At 44.3% G+C, this 18,883-nt stretch overlaps 1 protein-coding gene across 1 annotated transcript in view; it reads right to left on the reverse strand.

Moving 5' to 3' along the window:
• HDAC7 (histone deacetylase 7) overlaps positions 1 to 18,883 on the reverse strand; it is a 69,333-nt gene that overhangs the window by 3,679 nt on the left and 46,771 nt on the right. The window contains 7 exon segments of the mRNA XM_015817648.2: positions 1,232 to 1,316; positions 5,453 to 5,586; positions 6,383 to 6,501; positions 10,226 to 10,323; positions 13,754 to 13,873; positions 15,076 to 15,163; positions 17,465 to 17,520. Coding sequence (XP_015673134.1) covers positions 1,232 to 1,316; positions 5,453 to 5,586; positions 6,383 to 6,501; positions 10,226 to 10,323; positions 13,754 to 13,873; positions 15,076 to 15,163; positions 17,465 to 17,520 — 700 coding nt within the window.

The raw sequence follows: 18,883 nt of genomic DNA on the forward strand, positions 1-18,883 counted from the left end.
CACCGAGGCACTTCCGGGTTGAATGAATTAGCCTTTGACATCACTATTTTCTGAAAAATGCCCTATAAAATATATAATATAGGCACAGTAAAGAAAGAGGCCTTGCTCAAAGGCACAAAGTCTGTAAGATCTCTGTTCACAAGCTACTTTCCAAAGCAGAAGAGAGATGGAAATAACAAATGCAAAAAAAAAAAAAAAGAATCTGGAAAATGTACTCTTCTTTGAAACATTCAGGCAAGAAAAGCTACTGTAGACCACCTCTTGTTTTAAGAAAGTTGCTATGACGTTTCCCCGCTTGCCCGCTTTTTTCCAGGTTCTATTCAGCCTGAAAATTCATGCCAGATTCGATAGAAACTAACAATTGATTACATGGATTGACTGGATAAATACGCCCCACCTGACCCTTTTCAAAAATAATTGCTAATTATTTTTGACTGAGGTATATATTTTCCTACAAACGGTAGGCACTGCTTGTAATTGTCTGTGAGAATGTCCTTGGGAGACAAGAGAAGGAGGAGCAGCATACTAGGCAGAAGTAAGGCAGATTTAGCCACAAAAGGAATGGGTGCGTGGCCAACGTCTCAGAAATGGCCATTCCTAGCTTTCTGGGCTGTTAATGGTGGTGCGGGAGAGATGGCAGTTTCAGACTTGTAAGATTGATATCGACCCTCAGAGGCAATCCAGACAAGAAGTTCTATCTATGAGTACTAACATTATTGTAAAGTTACAGTAACAGAATCTTGTAAGTCTGAAAATACATCAGTCACCCCTTCGCCATTACAAGGCCCAAGACACTAGGAAGGATCCCTTGTGAAATGTTAGTCATGGTCCCATCATTTCTGCAGGTTAAGCTGACTCTTTTTTGACCACTGCCTAGTCCGCCGTGCCTCTTCCTCTTTCTCCGATCTCTCAAAGACATTTCCCACAGACCGCTGCAATGTCAAGCAGTGCTTGTAGTATGGTGTTTCCCCCAAAATAAGACCCAACCAGAAAATAAGCATGATTTTTCAGGATGCTCATAATATAAGCCCTACCCCCCAAAAAACCCCAGTTAAGTTCATCAGCCAGATGGACGCATTTAGTACCATATTTTCCCCCAAAATAAGACCTAATAAGCCTTTTGGAGCAAAAATTAATATAAGACCCGGTCTTATTTTCGGGGAAACACAGGTAGTCCCTCTCTTATATATGCCACTCTATACTTCACAATAAGAGGACCCCCTCCACTTACTTTGCACCTGGATTACTGCCTCCAAGGAATGTACGGCATTAGTGCTAGGTTTCTGCTGCAAGATCTCTTCTGGAAGAGGCTCAAGCTGTAGGAATAAAACAGGTTTATCTATAAGTCTGGAGCAAGGAGGCCAGAAAAGATGCCATAAGGGGTCAGCAACTGGTACACTTGCTAAGGTGTGTGCTGAAAAGGAACTGCCAGTAGGCCACAAGACATAACTTTGAAGAAGGATCAGAGTACAAGAGGATCATGTCTCTACACCAGGCGGGATCATTTTATTCAGCAAATAAACCAAATAATTGTTATGGGATTTCCCTGTTGTAGCTCTCTATGAGTAACTAACCTGGACTTTCTTTCAAATAAAGAGGCGTGTTTAGAACAAGTTATACAAAACCTCTCGGAAGGATTGCCTTGGATGGTAAACAATTCAACACACATCCACTTATTTATTTGTATACACACCCACACGGACACATATAAAATATAATAAATAGGGAAAACAGGAGAGGATAAGAGAGGCTCTTTTTTTCATTCAGGGAAAAGCATGACCTGCAGCTGTACGAAGTTGGCAAAAACAAGGACGGAATGATAAATGGGCATAGAGATATAAGTTAGATGTTCAGCCAGGCACCCTGGCCTATATCTTTGGCTGTCATGGTTGATTAAATTTATCAATGAAGGGACAGTTGGCTGGATAAGGAGGCTGTAAAACATCTGACTGAGAGAAGGCGAGAATTCCAGCCAATTTAAAAGCCGCCATCATTGAAACTAATTTGGATTGAGAAGTTATTAATATAGGCCGGTGGCCAATATTCTCATCTTAGGAAAAGGTGTGCAAGAAAGTGGTGTTCAATTCAGTTCTAGTCACTTTGCAATGAAAATGATTGTTCTCAATCCATTTTGATCTTCATTCAAACCTGATGTGAAAAGACTGTTGAGCATCTTGAGGCATGACCCTTGCCAGGAGAAGAGTGGGGAGCTTGATAATTCTCTCGGACATCTAAAGCAGCTCTGGAGGTCCTGCTTCAGTGCCCGGGTGAGGTAATGGTTTGGATGAGGGTGAACCAACCAAGACCCAATCCAGATCAAATATTCAATATGTTCCAAAAAGGAATATACACTCTCTGAATTGTGGGTGGATAGCCTATAGTCCATCTCCTCCTTGACGCCTTTGAGCACAACTGCGTGGCTTGCCCATTTGTGAAGTCTTTTATGGTTTTTCAGTAGCCACCTGATATTTAATAATAATAATAATAATAATAATAATAATAATAATAATAATAATAATAATAATAATGATGATGATGATGATGATGATGATGATGATGATGATGATGATGATGATGATAAACTTGGAAGGGACCTTGGAGGTCATCTAGTCCAACCCCCTGCTCAGGCAGGAAACCCTATACCATTTTGGACAAATGGCTGTCCAGTTTACTGGCAGAACAAATCAATGGTTGCCACAGCTCATGAGAATAGAAACCCAGTGATCATGATCAGCTTTGCTAAGGTGGAGAACTTTTCTAATCACCCTGCCTAACATTCCCAGAACCAAAAGGGACTAAATTTTCTTTTTCTTCGCAAGGAATCTTCTAAAAAAAACAAAAAAAACACTGCATCTGACACCTGCAGACATCTGCAATGGGGGGGGGGGGAATCTCCATGGTTTTCCCTTTCCTCTCGGTGATTCTGTTTCAATAGGACTGGGAGGAATGGCGATGAATCTGTGCATGGATGGTGTTATAGAACGGGGCTCCCTGTGTACATGGGCATCCAATTTCTGAACCAGGAACTAACAGTAAGTATCATGAGGCTCCCAAATGACTCACCAAGTTATTATTTGGAGCTGGAGTGGTCTTATATGCCCTTTAAAAGCCAAAAGAGCCTCTTTGGTTCAAAGGTCTTCTTATTGGATTTAGTTAAGCCAGCTCAAATACTTAGGTTGAGTTTTGTTTGGCCACGGTTGCTAGAAATGACCACTCAGCATGTTGCAACCTAGTACATCTATAAAGGGAACGGCTGCCAGCCTATTAAAGGGGATTAGCCCAGTCTGTTGGTCTCTTTCTTGGCCTGGAGGGTTCCTTTACACAGATCCATCTTGTGACACCACTCCTGGACCAGAAGTTCTTCTTCTTGGCCATTCAGGCCATGGCCACCTCCTGGATGGATTATTGGAATGCACTTTACGTGGGGCTGCCCTTGAAGACCATCCAGAAATTACAACTGGGCCAGGGTTTGCCCATATTACACCACTGCTGTGTGAGCAGCACTGGCTTCCAGGTTTTTCCCCCTGGGTGCAATTCAAGATGCTGGTTGTCACCTTTAAAGTCCAAAAAGGCACAGGGCCAGATCATTCGTGAAACGACCTTTTTCTGAAGGTCTCTACTTGTTCCACCACATGAGAAAGGTTGCAAGTGCACCAAGTTCCTTCCCTGAAATATCATCCTCTGCAGGACCTAGGAAGCATCTCTTCTCCATAGCTGGCATTGCCTTGTAAAACACCTTTTTCTCAGGGATCTGGCAAACTCCTACCTGCCAGGCTTTGAACAGCTGGCTCTTCCTACAAGTATTGGAATAGAATGCAACTGGAGGACAGCAAGGTGGAACACTGATGTTTGGGAGAGTGTTGCCCCAGAAGGCCGGGAGATTTTATTTCATTTTTTTTTTTAAAAAAAATGTTTTTGATTTGTGAGCCATCCAGGCCTATGCATCATAACATGGGTAGCTATAAAAGTGATTAAAATAAATGAAAAAGAGTGTGATAGCTCATGTGGTTAGGATGCTGGGTTGAAGGATAGCAAGCCCACGTTTGAGACCCGAGTGCTGCTGCATGGCGGGGTGAGCTCCCGTCATTTGCTCCAAGCTCTTTGATGGAGACATGAAAGCAGCCCCCATGGGCGTCTCCCAGGCAACGGTGATGTCACCAACTAATCCTTTCAACTCGGAAGCACCTAAAACAGTGCCTCCGGACCTGAATGGGAATGGGAACTAAAAATAATTATTTTAAAAATAAATTAAAATAATTACTTTTTAAAAAAATAATAATAAAAAAACTTTTCCTACTGGTGGTCATCTACTTTGTACATTTTTTTTCACATTGCAACTGATATGGACAACCAAAGGAACCCTGAGGATGAATGACCATATTTATTTAAGGCTGGTCATGTAATTGTAATAAGAGAGTCAAAGTAAGTATCTAAGGCAGAGGTAGGCAACTTTGGCTCTTTTATGACTCGTGGACTTCAACTCCCAGAATTCCTGAGCCAGCCATGCTGAGGGGAAAGGGAGAGGTTTCCAAGCTGAGCCATGCTGGCTCAGGAATTCTGGGAGTTGAAGTCCACGAGTCATAAAAGAGCCAAGGTTGCCTACCCCTGGCTTAAGGGATGGGAAGAGGCATTCTTCAGCATAGTACTTGCTAGGGTATAACAATGGAGGTTATCTGCCTTTCTGTGAGCATCCCAAAGCACCCATTTGCATGGCTGTTACCGAAAGGGAACGTGTTGAAAATATTGGGACTCTTACATTGTATTTATTGATTTATTAGTCACATTTATATAGCTGTATTTCCAACATTCCATTTCCAACTCTGAAAGCTGGTTAAGTGACCTTGAGCAATCTCTTCTCCCAACCTAAACTTTGTCATGGGAAAACAGTGTGGAATGGGAAAATAATCATATATTGCCCTAGATTCCATGCAGATTAACATAAAAATCTGGAAATCTGGATAGGATGCTTGTCATATTAGCATTTGCTTCTCTCTTTTTTTTGGGAGGTATAATGGATTTTATGTAGCATCTTTCAAGCAAGTCAAATGTTCCTTCATAAGAGAAAGATTAATAAGTGTATCGAGAACCATCGGGATTATGGACTATCCCATCTGATTAGTCCAATTTGTCTGGGCATTCTGATGTATTCCTAGGCTTTGCTTTCTGCTCCTTCCTACTTTTGCTATGGTTTTGTTTCTTTACATCTAGTTACGTTTTTTGAATCAGACTCTTTTTAACTGCTTGATTGGTCAATGTTTTTCTGCAGCTTTTAGAGCGCTACACAAGGCAGTAGCTGTAGTCACTCCATAGGGAAAAGCCAGCCTTCGGAATGTCTTGAGGTGCCCCTTTTTAAAAAAATTCTGTCTAGCAGAAACCTAGTGCTAAAAACCATTTCTATGACATTCTGCTCTGGATTCTCCCAACTGCCAAATCTCCATCTAGCTCCACTCACCTCGTTACCCAGCAGAGCAGACACACAGGCCTCTGAGGCATCGCAAATGGCAGTCAAGTCATGGCCTCCTTCCAGGGCTAGAACGAGAGCCCCACCAGCCACATTCATCAACTGCCTGGTCATATAACCAAAACCTGCAGAGGAAACCAAAAGAAACCAGGGAATCAGACCTCTCTGGTAGGGTCTCTCCTAGAAGAGACAAGAGTATCGGCCCTTCCTGGCTGCGACTGTGGACGTCTTTTTCCTCAAAAAGAACAGAAGAGAAACCTTTTGTGGTTATCTAGTCATCCAGCTCTGCTCTAGCCAAATTTTCTAGCTTCCATATCCCTTCTCCTCCTACAGAAGATGTTCCGTAGGCTCAGGGAGGATTCTATTGTGCCCTTGTTCTGCATCTGCAAAGAGTTGGCCTTTAAGCAAACACTGTAGCTGGACATTGCAAGAGAAGGCCCGCACACACAACTCATCTTTGTCATAACTGGTTTCCTTTCACATGCTTCTAAAGAATCACGAAAGAAAGCTTGAAGAAAACCATCATGTGGTAAGATGTGCTCTGTGGTACATTCCCTCTTAATGACCATTCAACCAACTCTCTAGATCAGAGGTCCCCAACCCCCGGTCCATGGACCAGTACTGGATCACAGCATGCCACAGCAACTGGGCCGCACAAACAAGCAAAGCCCCATTCACGAGATGCAGGTGACACACAAAACCACGCCCCTCCGATCTATGAAAAAACTTCTGTCCACGGAACCGGTCCCTGGTGCCCAAAAGGTTGGAGACCTCTGCTCTAGGTATTGCCCCAGAGATGCCGCAGAGTCTGTAGACAACAGCTGGACAGATGTTCTCTCTGGGCAAAGAGTAAACTGCTCACTCTCCCATTAGAATGTCCACCACTCTTCCCGGTTAACTGCCACCCTGAAGGACCCTTACATTTGGCTGAGACTTTGTAACCTCCTAGTGGAGGAGGATGGCCATCGGCTGCATCAAAGCCTGCAGATACCAGCACCACATCCGGGGAGAACTCTTGGGCAACTGGCATCACCACCGTCCTGCAAAGGAGGAGGAAATTAAATTAAATTCAAAAAATTAAATTAAATCAGGATGGTTAGCATCAGTGACTCTCTAGATTCCTGGATGCTTCAGACTATTATTCACAACATAAAACATTGCCTTGCTTAGGCACACTGACAAAACAAAACAAAACAAAACAAAACAAAACAAAACAAAAAAGCTACAATCTTACACATGTATTTTTCCATTTGCATCAGTTCTGAAATGTTGTTAGATCTCTTTTATTATTTATTATTTTAAAAAAATTGCAATACTTCATTTCCATGATACGCTGAAGTATAAATGTGAAAGGACAAGTTATGTAACTAGGATTAGCAACATGGGGCACCACAGTGTTATAATTTAGGAAATCATGAAAATCACTGAATCTCATGGGGTCCCACATTGACACTGAGGTTGAACAAATCTGGATTTGGCCACTGCCTGGATGGAAGTGAGGCCAGCTTGAGAGTATTCCTCCCCTGTTGCCCTCCCCCGCCCCAATTCATCCCCCTTCTTTCAAAGGGACATAAATGCAGCTAATTTTGAAAAATGGGACACCAAAGTATGAGTCTCCAACCACATATGATGCTGAGCCACATACAGTTTTCCCTCAGGAAATTACTTTTTAAAAATCGTTCATACAGATGCATTCTTGAGGGCTGAATCTGTCTTGGAGAAACAGTGCTCTCTCTCTCCCCCCCCCCCTCTCTCTCTCTCTCTCTCTCTGTGTGTGTGTGTGTTTGTGCGAAAACTCCCTCCCTCCAGCATTTTTCCATTTTCCTCTTCAGCATTTTTCCATTAATAAACACATAAACAATTTTGCTCAAGTGGAAGAAAGCAATTTTAGCAGCAACACCCCCCAAAAAACCCCTCTGGCAGAGGAAAGGTATAAAACCACCCCTTACCCCACCCCTGACCACATTTAATTAAAAAAAATATGAAACAAAGATAAACAAATGAAAATAACTTTGGTGAGGAGGTAAACTTAAGGCAACTCGGCATGACAGGTGCCTGACCAATGGCCACCACCCCAAGCTCCTGGATCCTCTAGTACAGTGGTTCTCAACCTTTTTAATGCCNCCCCTGCGCCGGCCGAGGCGTAGCTGGCAAGCGGCAGAGACGGAGCAGGCCGACCACCAGCTGGCCCAGCTCAAGGGAGGTAAGGCACCCGCCGGAAAAGGGGAAAAAATGGCGGACAGCCTTGCTTGGCGACCCCCGTGAAATGGTCGATCGACCCCAAATGGGGTCACGACCCATAGGTTGAGAACCGCTGCTCTAGTATCAAGCAAGCACTGGGTGTATAATTTCAGGCTCATCAATTCACAATCTACAAAACTGCTTCTTCCTCCTATACCTCCTCCCCACCTCCAAGAAAAGGAGATTTTTTTTTTTTTTTTAAAGGAGCAGACTGTTAATTAGTATCTCACTTCCTTGGGCTACTTTTCAGCCTCTGTAACTGGTCTGAGTTCTAAAGCAGCCCCATGCTCTTCCACAGAAAGCCATCATCCAGCCCTCTTTGTGGGACAATGGAAGTTTAAGATGGGTTGGAGCAGGCCCCAACCATGTCAAGGAGGAAGCTGGCTTGGATTTGAACTCATCCCTCGATGCACCGCTGTGCGGAGCCATTCCCAGATCTCGTACACAGAGAGCCCCAACAGGCCTTCCATCTTGCCCACTGGGACATAAGAGAATCTCATCCATCAACTAGATCGCATTTGGCAAGCAACTCAAAGAGACACGGGGCCTGGGAGCTGCATTTCTGTATGGAGCAAAAAGTGGGGATATGTGGGGTAGGGGGAAGAAACTATTTATAGAGCCCTTTTAAGTGCAATCAAAGCACATGTGTTGGGCAGCTGTGGGAGGGTGGCCTTTTGCCAGAGCCTGGCTTGGCACAGTTAGGCCTTGCAATTCAAAATGGAGACTCTGCCAAGTGCTGTGGGTCTCGTTCCTCAGGCCGGAGAAGCTAGCTCTGACCATCTGGCATTCCCAAGCGCTACTAAACATTTGGTTGTGTGGTTTTGGGGGTGTAAGAGGCTCACCAGAACACAGCTCCTCTGCATGCTACAGAGTGGTGATGCAGCAGAGCAATTCAACATGCCAAAGGGATGCAGCGATATTTGAGGGAATGATTCTTTTAAAGCAGGGGTCTTCAAACTTGGTCCTTTTATGACTTGTGGACTTCAACTCCCAGAATTCCTCAGCCAGCGTGCCTGGCTGAAGAATTCTGGGAGTTGAAGTCCACAAGTCATAAAAGGGCCAAGTTTGAAGACCTCTGCTTTAAAGCAAAGGTGGACAACTTGTAGTCCCAAGGCCTTAGGTACTCTTTCTGTAGCCTCTTAGCTGCTTTGTCTATCATAGCTACAACCTTAAGGAAGTTTCCAAAACTAAATTTGAGACAGAAGCCCTAAAACAGATGAGGATGTAATATTTCTCCTGAATGGACTGTAAATCCATATTGCTTTTTTTTACATCATTGGTAGCACCATACAATTTGCTAATTGCATTTCATACTCCACAGATGACCTCTAATTTGGCCTTAGGAAACTCAACTAAGTATGAGCAAGACTGTAACTTTGTTTTTGGCCCTTCAGTTATACAGAGCCACGGTCTCTTACCCCAGTCTTCTCAGCCACATGGGGATCATAACACTGACCTACCTTACTGGATGGTTGCAGAAAAATTAGCAAAATAATGTCTGTAACAGGGAGGTGACTTGCACACACACTCCAAAAAATGCTACGAGTATGTGGGAAGCTTAGCACAGGTCTTCTTAGCAATTGGGATGATGATGGCATGAGGGAGGACTCTTAACATAGTGCCTCTCTCATTGACTTCACATCCTGGGGAGTATTATACTAGCTTTGGATCACAAAAGAAGGAACTGAACTGGTTTAGTTCAGTTTAGTTTTCAGAAGTTTGGTAGGAGCAGCCAGGATTGTGGGCCAATGGAATGGGGAGAGGAGATGGAGAAAGTGTGTCAGAGCTACCAGCGGAGGTGTGCGTGCAACTTCTGACAACCCAGGAAAGAAAGATTTACAGCCTGATCCTATGTTTAATCATGTTTATTTGGAAAAAATCCCACTGGACTTCATGAGACTGACTTCCAAGTATAAACACTCTTAGGCTTCCTTCCCTGACTCTGAAGTTTTGCCCGCCCCGTTCCCTGCCTTCCTGTCCCATATGATGAAAACAATCAGCCAAGAAAAACAGGCGTGCTTGCAGCCCTTTAGACAATGTTCCTGCATGCTACTAAAAGTAAACTTGTTCAAATAAATCATGCTGCCTACTTTGTTCCTCCGGTTCTGATCTTTGGTGCTTGGGCAGCAAAGGGTTCGCCTCTTACATCAAACGATAAGCTCAGCTCCAGAATTAGCACAGGAGCTGAGATATTGCGAGGAGGAACAAAGCACACTTAAATCTGGCCTAAAGTGGGAGCAAACTTGCCAGATGCTTTCCTTGAATCATCCTCAACATGACACCAGATGAAACAAGTTGTCATCTCAGACATCTGGGGAGCACCAGCTTGGAGAAATCTATCTAACTCAGCTCGCCTGTTCTTTTCTTCCTTCATTTCCCCCTCCCTCCGCCCCCCCCCCGCTAAAAGTAAACTGTTCCATTGCAACTAAAAAGTTATTCAAAGCAGCCTTTGCCAACGTAAGTCAACAGGGCCCTATTGGAATAATAGGCATTGTATCAAAGCTTGAAGGAGAGGGGGCCTACCGGAAAGCCGCCAAGTACTCTGGATCTCCCATGGGAGGGTCAAGACCTCCTGTCCAAGCGACATTGACAGTGAAACCTTCTCCGGCCCCGGAGCCCACCTGGAAAAAAAAAACAAAACAGGGAGCAAGTCAGGTCTCCCACTGTTGAGATGATCACATCTCCAGATCAACCGAACAGCCTCACTGCAGCCCTGCTGAGGATCCTGACGTCCAAGATAATTAAACTAAAAATATCCCAATCCCAAGTTTATTATATTGACAGCACTGGAGAGATGACCTGTATTCAATAACAGGAAAACGGCAGTTTATGGATGCTTCCTTTAACTCCACTGTTACGGTTTCACTTCTGGTGATCTTATCGTAGTGAATGATCATGTGTACTAAGCATTTATTTTTGGGTGTGTGGGTGGGAGGCATTCTTTGGAAGACAAAGCATATCCACAATAAACTGGGAAGGAAGCCCAAGTACTTCATTTTCCTACGATAAGAAATCAGATTTCCCATCTCTAACTATTCAGATACTTCCCCCCCCCAACAGAAAAACAAATCTCTTAGAATTAAATGACCACTGCTTTGGGAATTCTTTCTCTGAAATACAGCATTTATTTACTGCGTTCCTAAAATAATTAAACAAAAAATTACTCAAGGCAAACATTCTCCATTTTCCCCAGAAAAGGTTTTTCCAGTCACAAGGATAAGCATTTTTTTAATTATAAATTTAACTGGGCTGCTTCCCGTACTGCATGAAACACCAGAAACAATTCCAAAGTTCACCCCCAAATGTCATTTCAGGAAATAATTCCTAGATAATGTTAGTATTGTTTTTTGCCTCCTTCCCCCACCCTCAACATTTCCAGTTAAAGAGGGAGCGAAGGTTATGGACAGAAGAATTTTCATGTTAAATTGGTGATCCTTAAAAGAATGATTAATAGAAGAACCCTCTGCACTATTTCTGGAGTGCTGCATACATCAAACATACAGTATCTTTTGGGAAACAAATCCCAAGTGCCACTCTAATGCACAGAGTAGGCAACAGTACTTTCCCAAAAATATTCATGTGCAGTGTTATGCTTAGATTTTCTTGCAAAGGAAAAATGTTCAGTAGTTTTATGTGCAGAAATACACTGATCTTCCTCTCTTTCTCCCCTGCAAACAAGAAGGTCCAGTTTTCCAAAATCCAGGGGAGGGTGGCGGTGGCTAGGTTTCCTCTACACTTGTATGGCATCCCATACATGTTGGAGACCACTTGTTATTAACCTCTTCTGGCACACCTGGTCATTCCACAGTTGAGCCCATGGCCAATGAATGTTGCAGCGCGAATGCCCCAATGTTTTAATACGAGGCACGAGTGCAACACGGAACAGGAAAACTTTTCCATATGAAACATAGCCCTGTTAGCTTTTGGGGCAGCAGGCTTCTGACCTAAGACAGAGGTTGACTCCAAGAGAAAACTCTCTGTTTCCCCCTCCCCCCATTTTGGAGTTACAACCCAGAACCTGGCTTGCTTTGTGTGTGAAAGGAAAGAGGGAACAGTAGTATTTTCCAGGAGCAGGAAGAAGAGGAGGAGGAGAGAAGGAAAATGAAGAAAATGGATAAGGGTGGCAGGAAATCCCTCTCTGAAGGACAAACAAACAACCTTCCAAATCACGGCCATGTCTGCTAGCTGGGCAAGAGAAAGAGAAGAAAAAAAAGAAAGGGTTGAAAAATCCCCGTCCGTTGGGGCAGGGCTCACCATCAAAACTGACAGTGTGTCTGATGAAGGAGGGGGGGGGAAACAGCTCATAATGGGGGTGGGGAGGGGGAAGCCTTGAGTGATATGCCACAGTCTCCCAGGGATTTGTGCGGCATCATAAACAATGCTTCAGCCCCTTTGATATCTCCTGCTGGAGGGAGAGATGAGAACCAGATGGGGGCCAACTCCAGTCCTGGCCACTTTCAGCACTAAGCTCCTTTGAAAGCAGGTTGTAAAGCATGATGGATTTGAAAGGCCTATCCGATTTGCCCTCCTCCCACCCTTAGCTGGGGCAAAGTTCTCCATCTTTTTCTCAGAGCTGGAAATGTTCAGCTCTAGCTTAATGAAGTTCTCCAGAGAACTTTCTGGCTCCTCAGATGCATTTAGCTTCTAACCTCCCTTTAAAAAAAAGAACAGAAGAAGTCAGAAACCAACGCTGTTTAAATTTCAACGAATTTCCCAAGGGGGCATCTATGTTTTCTAACCTGGAGCCAAGAAGGGCTCCCTATGGATGGGCTGAGCAGAAGGTTCACCAGCGCACTTGGGGAACAAGACCGACGATGGAGATTCTGAGAGAGGGATGTTTGTCAGCTGATTCCTACTTAAAAGCCTAGGACGGATGAGCCTGTGGTAAAATTAAAGAAAAGCTAAGTGGGCAGAGGTCCAAGAGACCTAAAAGTCATACCAGGAACTTAAAAAAAAATCCAAAAATTGCGGAACCAAGAAAAGCAGATATCAATCAGAGACAGAGAAACTTAACAAATAGGATATACAGAAACTTAGAGATTGTAGGTAATAAGGGCAGTAAAGCAGGGGTCCCCCAACCTGTGGGCCGTGGCCCACTACTGGGCCGTGGTCCGCTGGCCACTGGGCTGCAGGACAGGCTAGCCAGTGCGTGCACGTGTGTGAGCACACTCGTCCCCACTCGCGCTAGCACCACGGTGAAAATGGGGTGCCACGAAGAAAATGGGGCAGGGCTAGTATCACGCGGGTACTAGTGCCGCCCCATTTGCGTTGTGCGGGTGCTAGCGCCGCCCCATTTGCATCACACGTGTGCTCGCAGCCCTGTTTGTGCACGCGCGTGCGTAAAATCCTTCCCTCTCCTTTTCCCTCCGGTCCACCAACCAAAAAAGGTTGGGAACCTCTGCGGTAAAGCACAAAGTGGTCAGGTCTTGTTTCTTAGGAGGGCCCCTGTGCCTTTAAGAAGCTCAGTGGCTTCTGCTTTTATGGAAGCATTGTCATCCTTTAAGCTTAGAAGAAGCCACAAGTGAGGATGCTATAGCCATGCATTAATTTGAGTTAATTGACTATCTAGATTTTGTTTGTACTATGGGTAGTGATAAAGGGGTTGAATTATAACTGGAGAGATAAGGTTCAATTCCTTTTCCAGCATGGAGCTCTGTAGGAGACTTTGGACCAGTCACTCTCTCTCAGCCCAACATATCTCACAGAACTCTTACTGGGACAGAACTGTTAAAATTCCCACTTGCATTGCAAGAAGGAAAAGACAAGACAGAAATGCAGTAAAATAATTTTAAAAAAACATACCATTTTTGAACAGGAGCATTTTGCTAAGATTTGCATTTTCACTATCACACAGAGATATAAAATAAAGGTGGGGGAGGGGTTCCTGATCTAGCAGTTGGTTCAAGGGGTTTGAGGCATGCTATTAAGTTTGCAAAGGCAAAATTTACTAACGATCACGTTGTGCGCAAATCTGGGGCTTCCCCTTTCCTGTACTGTATCAGTAATATTTTTATTTATGGAAACCAAGATATATGTAAAACAGGAGATTACCTCATCAGCTGCTCCGCTACCAGGGAAGAAGTTGCCATCATCATAGCGATGCAAGGAGAGGTAGAGGACATTTGGATCTCTGTAGAAAACTTGCTGTGTCCCATTACCATGGTGAACATCCTGAGGGGGAGGAAGAGAGAAGGTAATAAACCTGCAAGTTGTCCCAAAGGTGCTTTTTTCAAGAGGCAACTGGACTTTCTTATTTTTCTTGGAAGACAGTTTCACTTCTCATCCAAGAAGCTTCTTCAGCTCCCGGTGCGAAGCTGAAGTGAGACGTCTTCAAAGCGAATGAGAAGCGAAACGTCTTCAAAGAAAAACAAGAGCTGAAGAAGCTTCTTGGATGAGAAGCGAAAAGTCTTCAAAGAAAAACGTGAGCTGAAGAAGCTTCTTGGATGAGAAGCAAAACATCTTCAAAGAAATTCTTGGACGAAAAGCAAAATGTCTTCGAAGAAAAACAAGAAAATCCAGTTGCCTTTTGGGACAAACATGACCTGGATGACTGAGAATCTCCACATTACATTAAGCCTGTAAGTTGGTACACATATGGCCATTAGTTGCCAGTGCTCTTCTATTTTACATCCTACTATAGCCTTCCTCCAAAGCTGTGCCCTCCAGTTGGTCAAATTCACACCCAACATTAAACCCAAGTTAGCAAAACACAATTGCTGGGTTCATGTAGTACAGTGGTTCTCAACCTTTTTAATGCCACGACCCCCAACCGGTCGTAAGTTGAGGACTAAACCAGTTGTAAGTCGAGGACTAAACTGGTTGTAAGTCGAGGACTAAACCGGTCATAAGTCAAGGACTACCCAACCGGTCGTAAGTCGAGGACTTTCCCTGCCGGGGAGCGCCGCGCATGCGTGGTTCCGCCCCTTGCGCTGGCTGAGACGTAGCTGGCAAGTGGCAGAGACGGAGCAGGCTGACCACCAGCTGGCCCAGCCCAAGGGAGGTAAGGCACCCGCCGGAAAAGGGGAAAAAAATGGTGGACAGCCTTGCTTGGCGACCCCCGTGAAATGGTCGATCGACCCCAAATGGGGTCGCAACCCATAGGTTGAGAACCGCTGATGTAGTATCTTGAACTATAGTAGTAATGGGATTCCTATTATAGCATGGCAACTGCCCAATTCCCCTTTTGCCATGTCTAATGTACTGCAAATTCAACTGATGCGGGAATATGACCCCTGTCACTTTCAGTCAACCAACTTGGTGGAGGGGAGCATGGGGCTTGTAGGATAGTAGATCAAAGTTTGGAAATAATTTTCTTTCATTTCCACAAGGATAACAAGAAATTTTCTGTCTGACAAGTGGAAAGAGGAACTCACCCAGTCAACAATCAATATCTTGCCGATTTTTCCTTTTTGCTGGAGCTGCCTGGCTGCAATTGCCACCGAATTGAAGAAGCAGAAACCCCTGCCAAGGAACATGGAGAACAAAAAGCTGGTGAACAACCAAAATGGGCAGCAAATGTATTTATGGGACATCCTGCCCAACTGGTACACACCAGCCTCCCCAAAATAATCCAACCTCTCCTCAATCTCTTGCCTAAGTCCTGCAGAGACCACAGGGGCCAGGTGTTATGCCACAAAGGGGCCATTTGCTGCATTCTTCCACTTGTGTGCTGCACTAGGGCTTAGCATTACAAGGCGACACGTTTTGGCTGGTGGAGACCTGCCAAAAACTGAGCTCAAGAATCAGTTGGAAATATTCTGTAAAATGGCCTCTCTCTCTCTCCAATACCACATTCACTACTTTGTAATGGCAAAATCGGGAAGACCTGCGTGTGGAATGGGCCACCACTGCTCAGATACTGCAGACAAAGCTCTCAGATGCATTGTTTTGGTTGGAGAGCTTTCACAAATTTACTGAAACCCAGCAACACACATAAATAGCTGCCCAGAGTTGATCCGTAGCGAGATGGGTGCCAAAAATAAAATAAAAATAAAATAAAATGTAAAATAAAATAAAACAAGCAACTCATCACCGTGCATACTAACTCATTTTTACACTGTAAATTTGTGGGAAGTCAAAGTTGCCCTGACTATGAATAAGGGCGTATCAGCAGGCTGTGTAGTACTTTCTGGGAGGAAGTAGGAATCTGTACTGAACTGCTCAAAGCGAATAAACACAATAAGGGCTGGCTAAAGAATGGAGAGGAAAAAAAGAATAAATAAAGGAAATAGGGAAAGATGGAATGAAATAGCCTGGAAGTGGGCCAGCCAAGCTGGCCCCTAAGACTTTGAGATCTCAATGTTTTGATACAAGCCTCACTTCCAACTATTTGGACAATGGCAGGGGGATTATGTGAAGTTTAGGACAAAACATCTGGAGGATGGCAGGCTGCTTCTCTTCGTCTTAACTTCTATTGTGATCCAGAAAATTAAAAAAAGGCATGCGGAGACTGGCTAGCTTTATTGCTTGGGTTTTTTTTTTTCCTGCCCAGAGGAATAGAAATAAGAAATTATCCTTGCTCATTCTGGCCTGGACAGAAGCTTTTAAATCTAGCCATTTCAAAAAAGACAAAGAAAAAAAAATCTGGATATGCTTCTTATTCTGAAAGCAATTGCTCTTCCTTTGTAGGTAAAAGCAGCTGCTCCCAGATCAAATCAGAAGCTTTCAAAAAACAACAACAACAACCCAAAAACTAAGTATTACCAGTAGCATCTTATGAGAGGGGATAAAAAGCATCAAGGTAGCTGTCACAGCCATGCAACTGGAGCCCTGCCCTTCCTTTTTTTGTGTGCGTGTGTATGTGCCTTTGAGCCAGTGTTGACTCTTGGTGACTGCTTGGGCAAGTCCCTGCAGTTTTCTTAGCAAGACTGTTGGCAAATGTTTTGTCAACGCTGCTCACATTGGATATTCTTGCTTTGACAACATATGAAGATGCAGCCTTTTTCTTTCGTGTGCTTTACTCTTAGAATTAGATGATGCTGGGGGAGGAGGAATGTGGTGGGAGTTAGTTAGACATAACAATATTGTACTAGTGTGTGAATTCAGAGCTTGAAATAAGAGATGATAAGAATTGGCAGGGTTGGAGAACAGGAGGGAAAGCCTGCATTTCAAACTAATTGGAGAATGTGATTTATGACTGTTAATTAGGGGAAGGAATTGTGTTTGATACTATGTGCTAAGGGGAGGGGAATCCAGATTTTGGCTTCAACTATGTTAGTGCCTAAGCTATGCTACTCCAATAAAGATTCTCTAAGGTAAACAATGCCTCGAAGTTCCTTGAAGAGTTTCATCTGTCGGAACCATGACAGTTTTGCCTTTGTCTGCTTCTTAAAGAAAGTGACTAGCCCAAGCTCACCCAGCTGGATAAGTGCCTTAAAGCAGAACTAGAACTCACAGTCCCCAGCTTTCTAGCCTCATGCCTTCCTGTGTCTTCTTTTTTGTTTGCTCTTTATTTGTGCTTGACTCTGATGCACGGAGTTCTGCTCCCTCTTATCACCTTGCTTAATCAGATCTAAGGTATAAATTCCAGGGCTACGTCTGATGTATCCATTACTGTTTATGACTGCATTCCCCAACTTTCTCAGCCACCTTCACCACTGTCAAGATCAGACCTACTGCACCTGGGTTCCAACTGTGCCTGTGATGTCACAGAGGAAGTGGAGCATTGAGAGCACAGGCACGATGGACTCTAAGGGGCTTGGGTCTATCAGGAAGGTAAGCTGTGAGTCAGAAGAGAGAGGGCACAGAGGTGATTCTCCTTACATTGCTGTGGAGGGATCAGCGTGGTGTCCTGGAGGCCGTACAACTGCGAAGCCGTTCTGTAAGACATTTAAAAAAAAAAAAAAGAAAGAAAACAGCACATGTTGTCATGATCAGTATGCACAGTGCTTAAATAAATAAATGTTTCATAGAAATGGAAAAAGCTGCAATAGCATGCATTACTGTAACTCAGGGGTCCCTAGCCACCAGGCCACGGTCTGTTTAGAACCGGGCTGCGCAAGTGACATTTGAGACCACTCAGCTCCACTTGCGTGAGCGGTGGACATTCACACTCACACAGAACCATCCCATCTCCCCCCCCCCCGGTCCACCAAGCTGAAAAGGTTGGAGACTGCTGCTGTAACTGGATTAGTCACTGTAAGGTGGGGTGGAGGTAAGCTGCATTTATTTTAACCATATCTCAGTTTATTTGGCTGAAAGGTGAGTAATAGGATGTTCCCCTTACTGGTTTGTTCTTCCGTTTGGGCTTTTTCATCCTTTAATTGAATTTTCTTATTATGATGTGGTTATATTACTTCCTGTTATGAGACTGCATATTATGGGCCTAATGTAATCAGAGCACGTCTTTTTCTATTAAGGGCAAAAAGATCTACCGATTTTGACTGTCGGTTTGTCAAATGCTTAGAATGGGCTTTGGCTTACAAAAGCATTTATACAATCCCATGGTCAGGCTTGTGGAGAGATCATATGATACATGATTGGTCCTCTGGTTAAAGTCTTCAAATTTTATTAGGAAAAATGTAAACAAGCCAATGAGACATGGAAGTACTTAAGTATGGTTGGATCACCATCATTTTATCTATTGGAAAAGCATGGCAATTCAACGCTTTCCATTTTGAAATGTTACAGCGTAAATCATGAATGTTCAAAGTCTTAACTTTTTTTTCAGGACACATGTTAGATCCTACCTAGTGGCGATGAGGGTGGTTAGAACTAATTATTATTCCACTCTCATCGCGTCATCAGATAACCGCCCGACCGCCCTCTTCAGGGTGACCCGCTCTCTCCTTCAATTGAGGGGAGGCGGGGACCCCCTGGAGGGGAGGGCCGAGGATTTTGCGCAGTATCTGCATGACAAAGTCGCTCGGATCCGGGAAGGCTTGGACTCCGACTGGTTGGCCCAGGGGGAGGAGACGGGACCAGGTCTTGAGACGGTTATATGGGAGGAGTTTGACTCTGTTGCTCCCGAGGACGTGGACAGGGTCTTGGGGAGGCTGAATGCAACCACATGTTTATTAGATCCGTGCCCCTCCTGGCTGGTACTGGCAGCTCGGGAGGGTACACGAGCCTGGTTCCGGGGAATTATTAACGGAGGCCGTTGTGAGGCCCCTCCTCAAGAAGCCTTCCCTGGACCCAGATGAGTTGGCCAACTATCGCCCGGTCTCCAACCTTCGCTTTGCG

This window comes from Protobothrops mucrosquamatus, unplaced genomic scaffold (genome assembly GCF_001527695.2).
Source record: "Protobothrops mucrosquamatus isolate PMUCROS unplaced genomic scaffold, P.Mucros_1.0 scaffold616, whole genome shotgun sequence".
Classification (NCBI taxonomy): Eukaryota; Metazoa; Chordata; class Lepidosauria; order Squamata; family Viperidae; genus Protobothrops; species Protobothrops mucrosquamatus.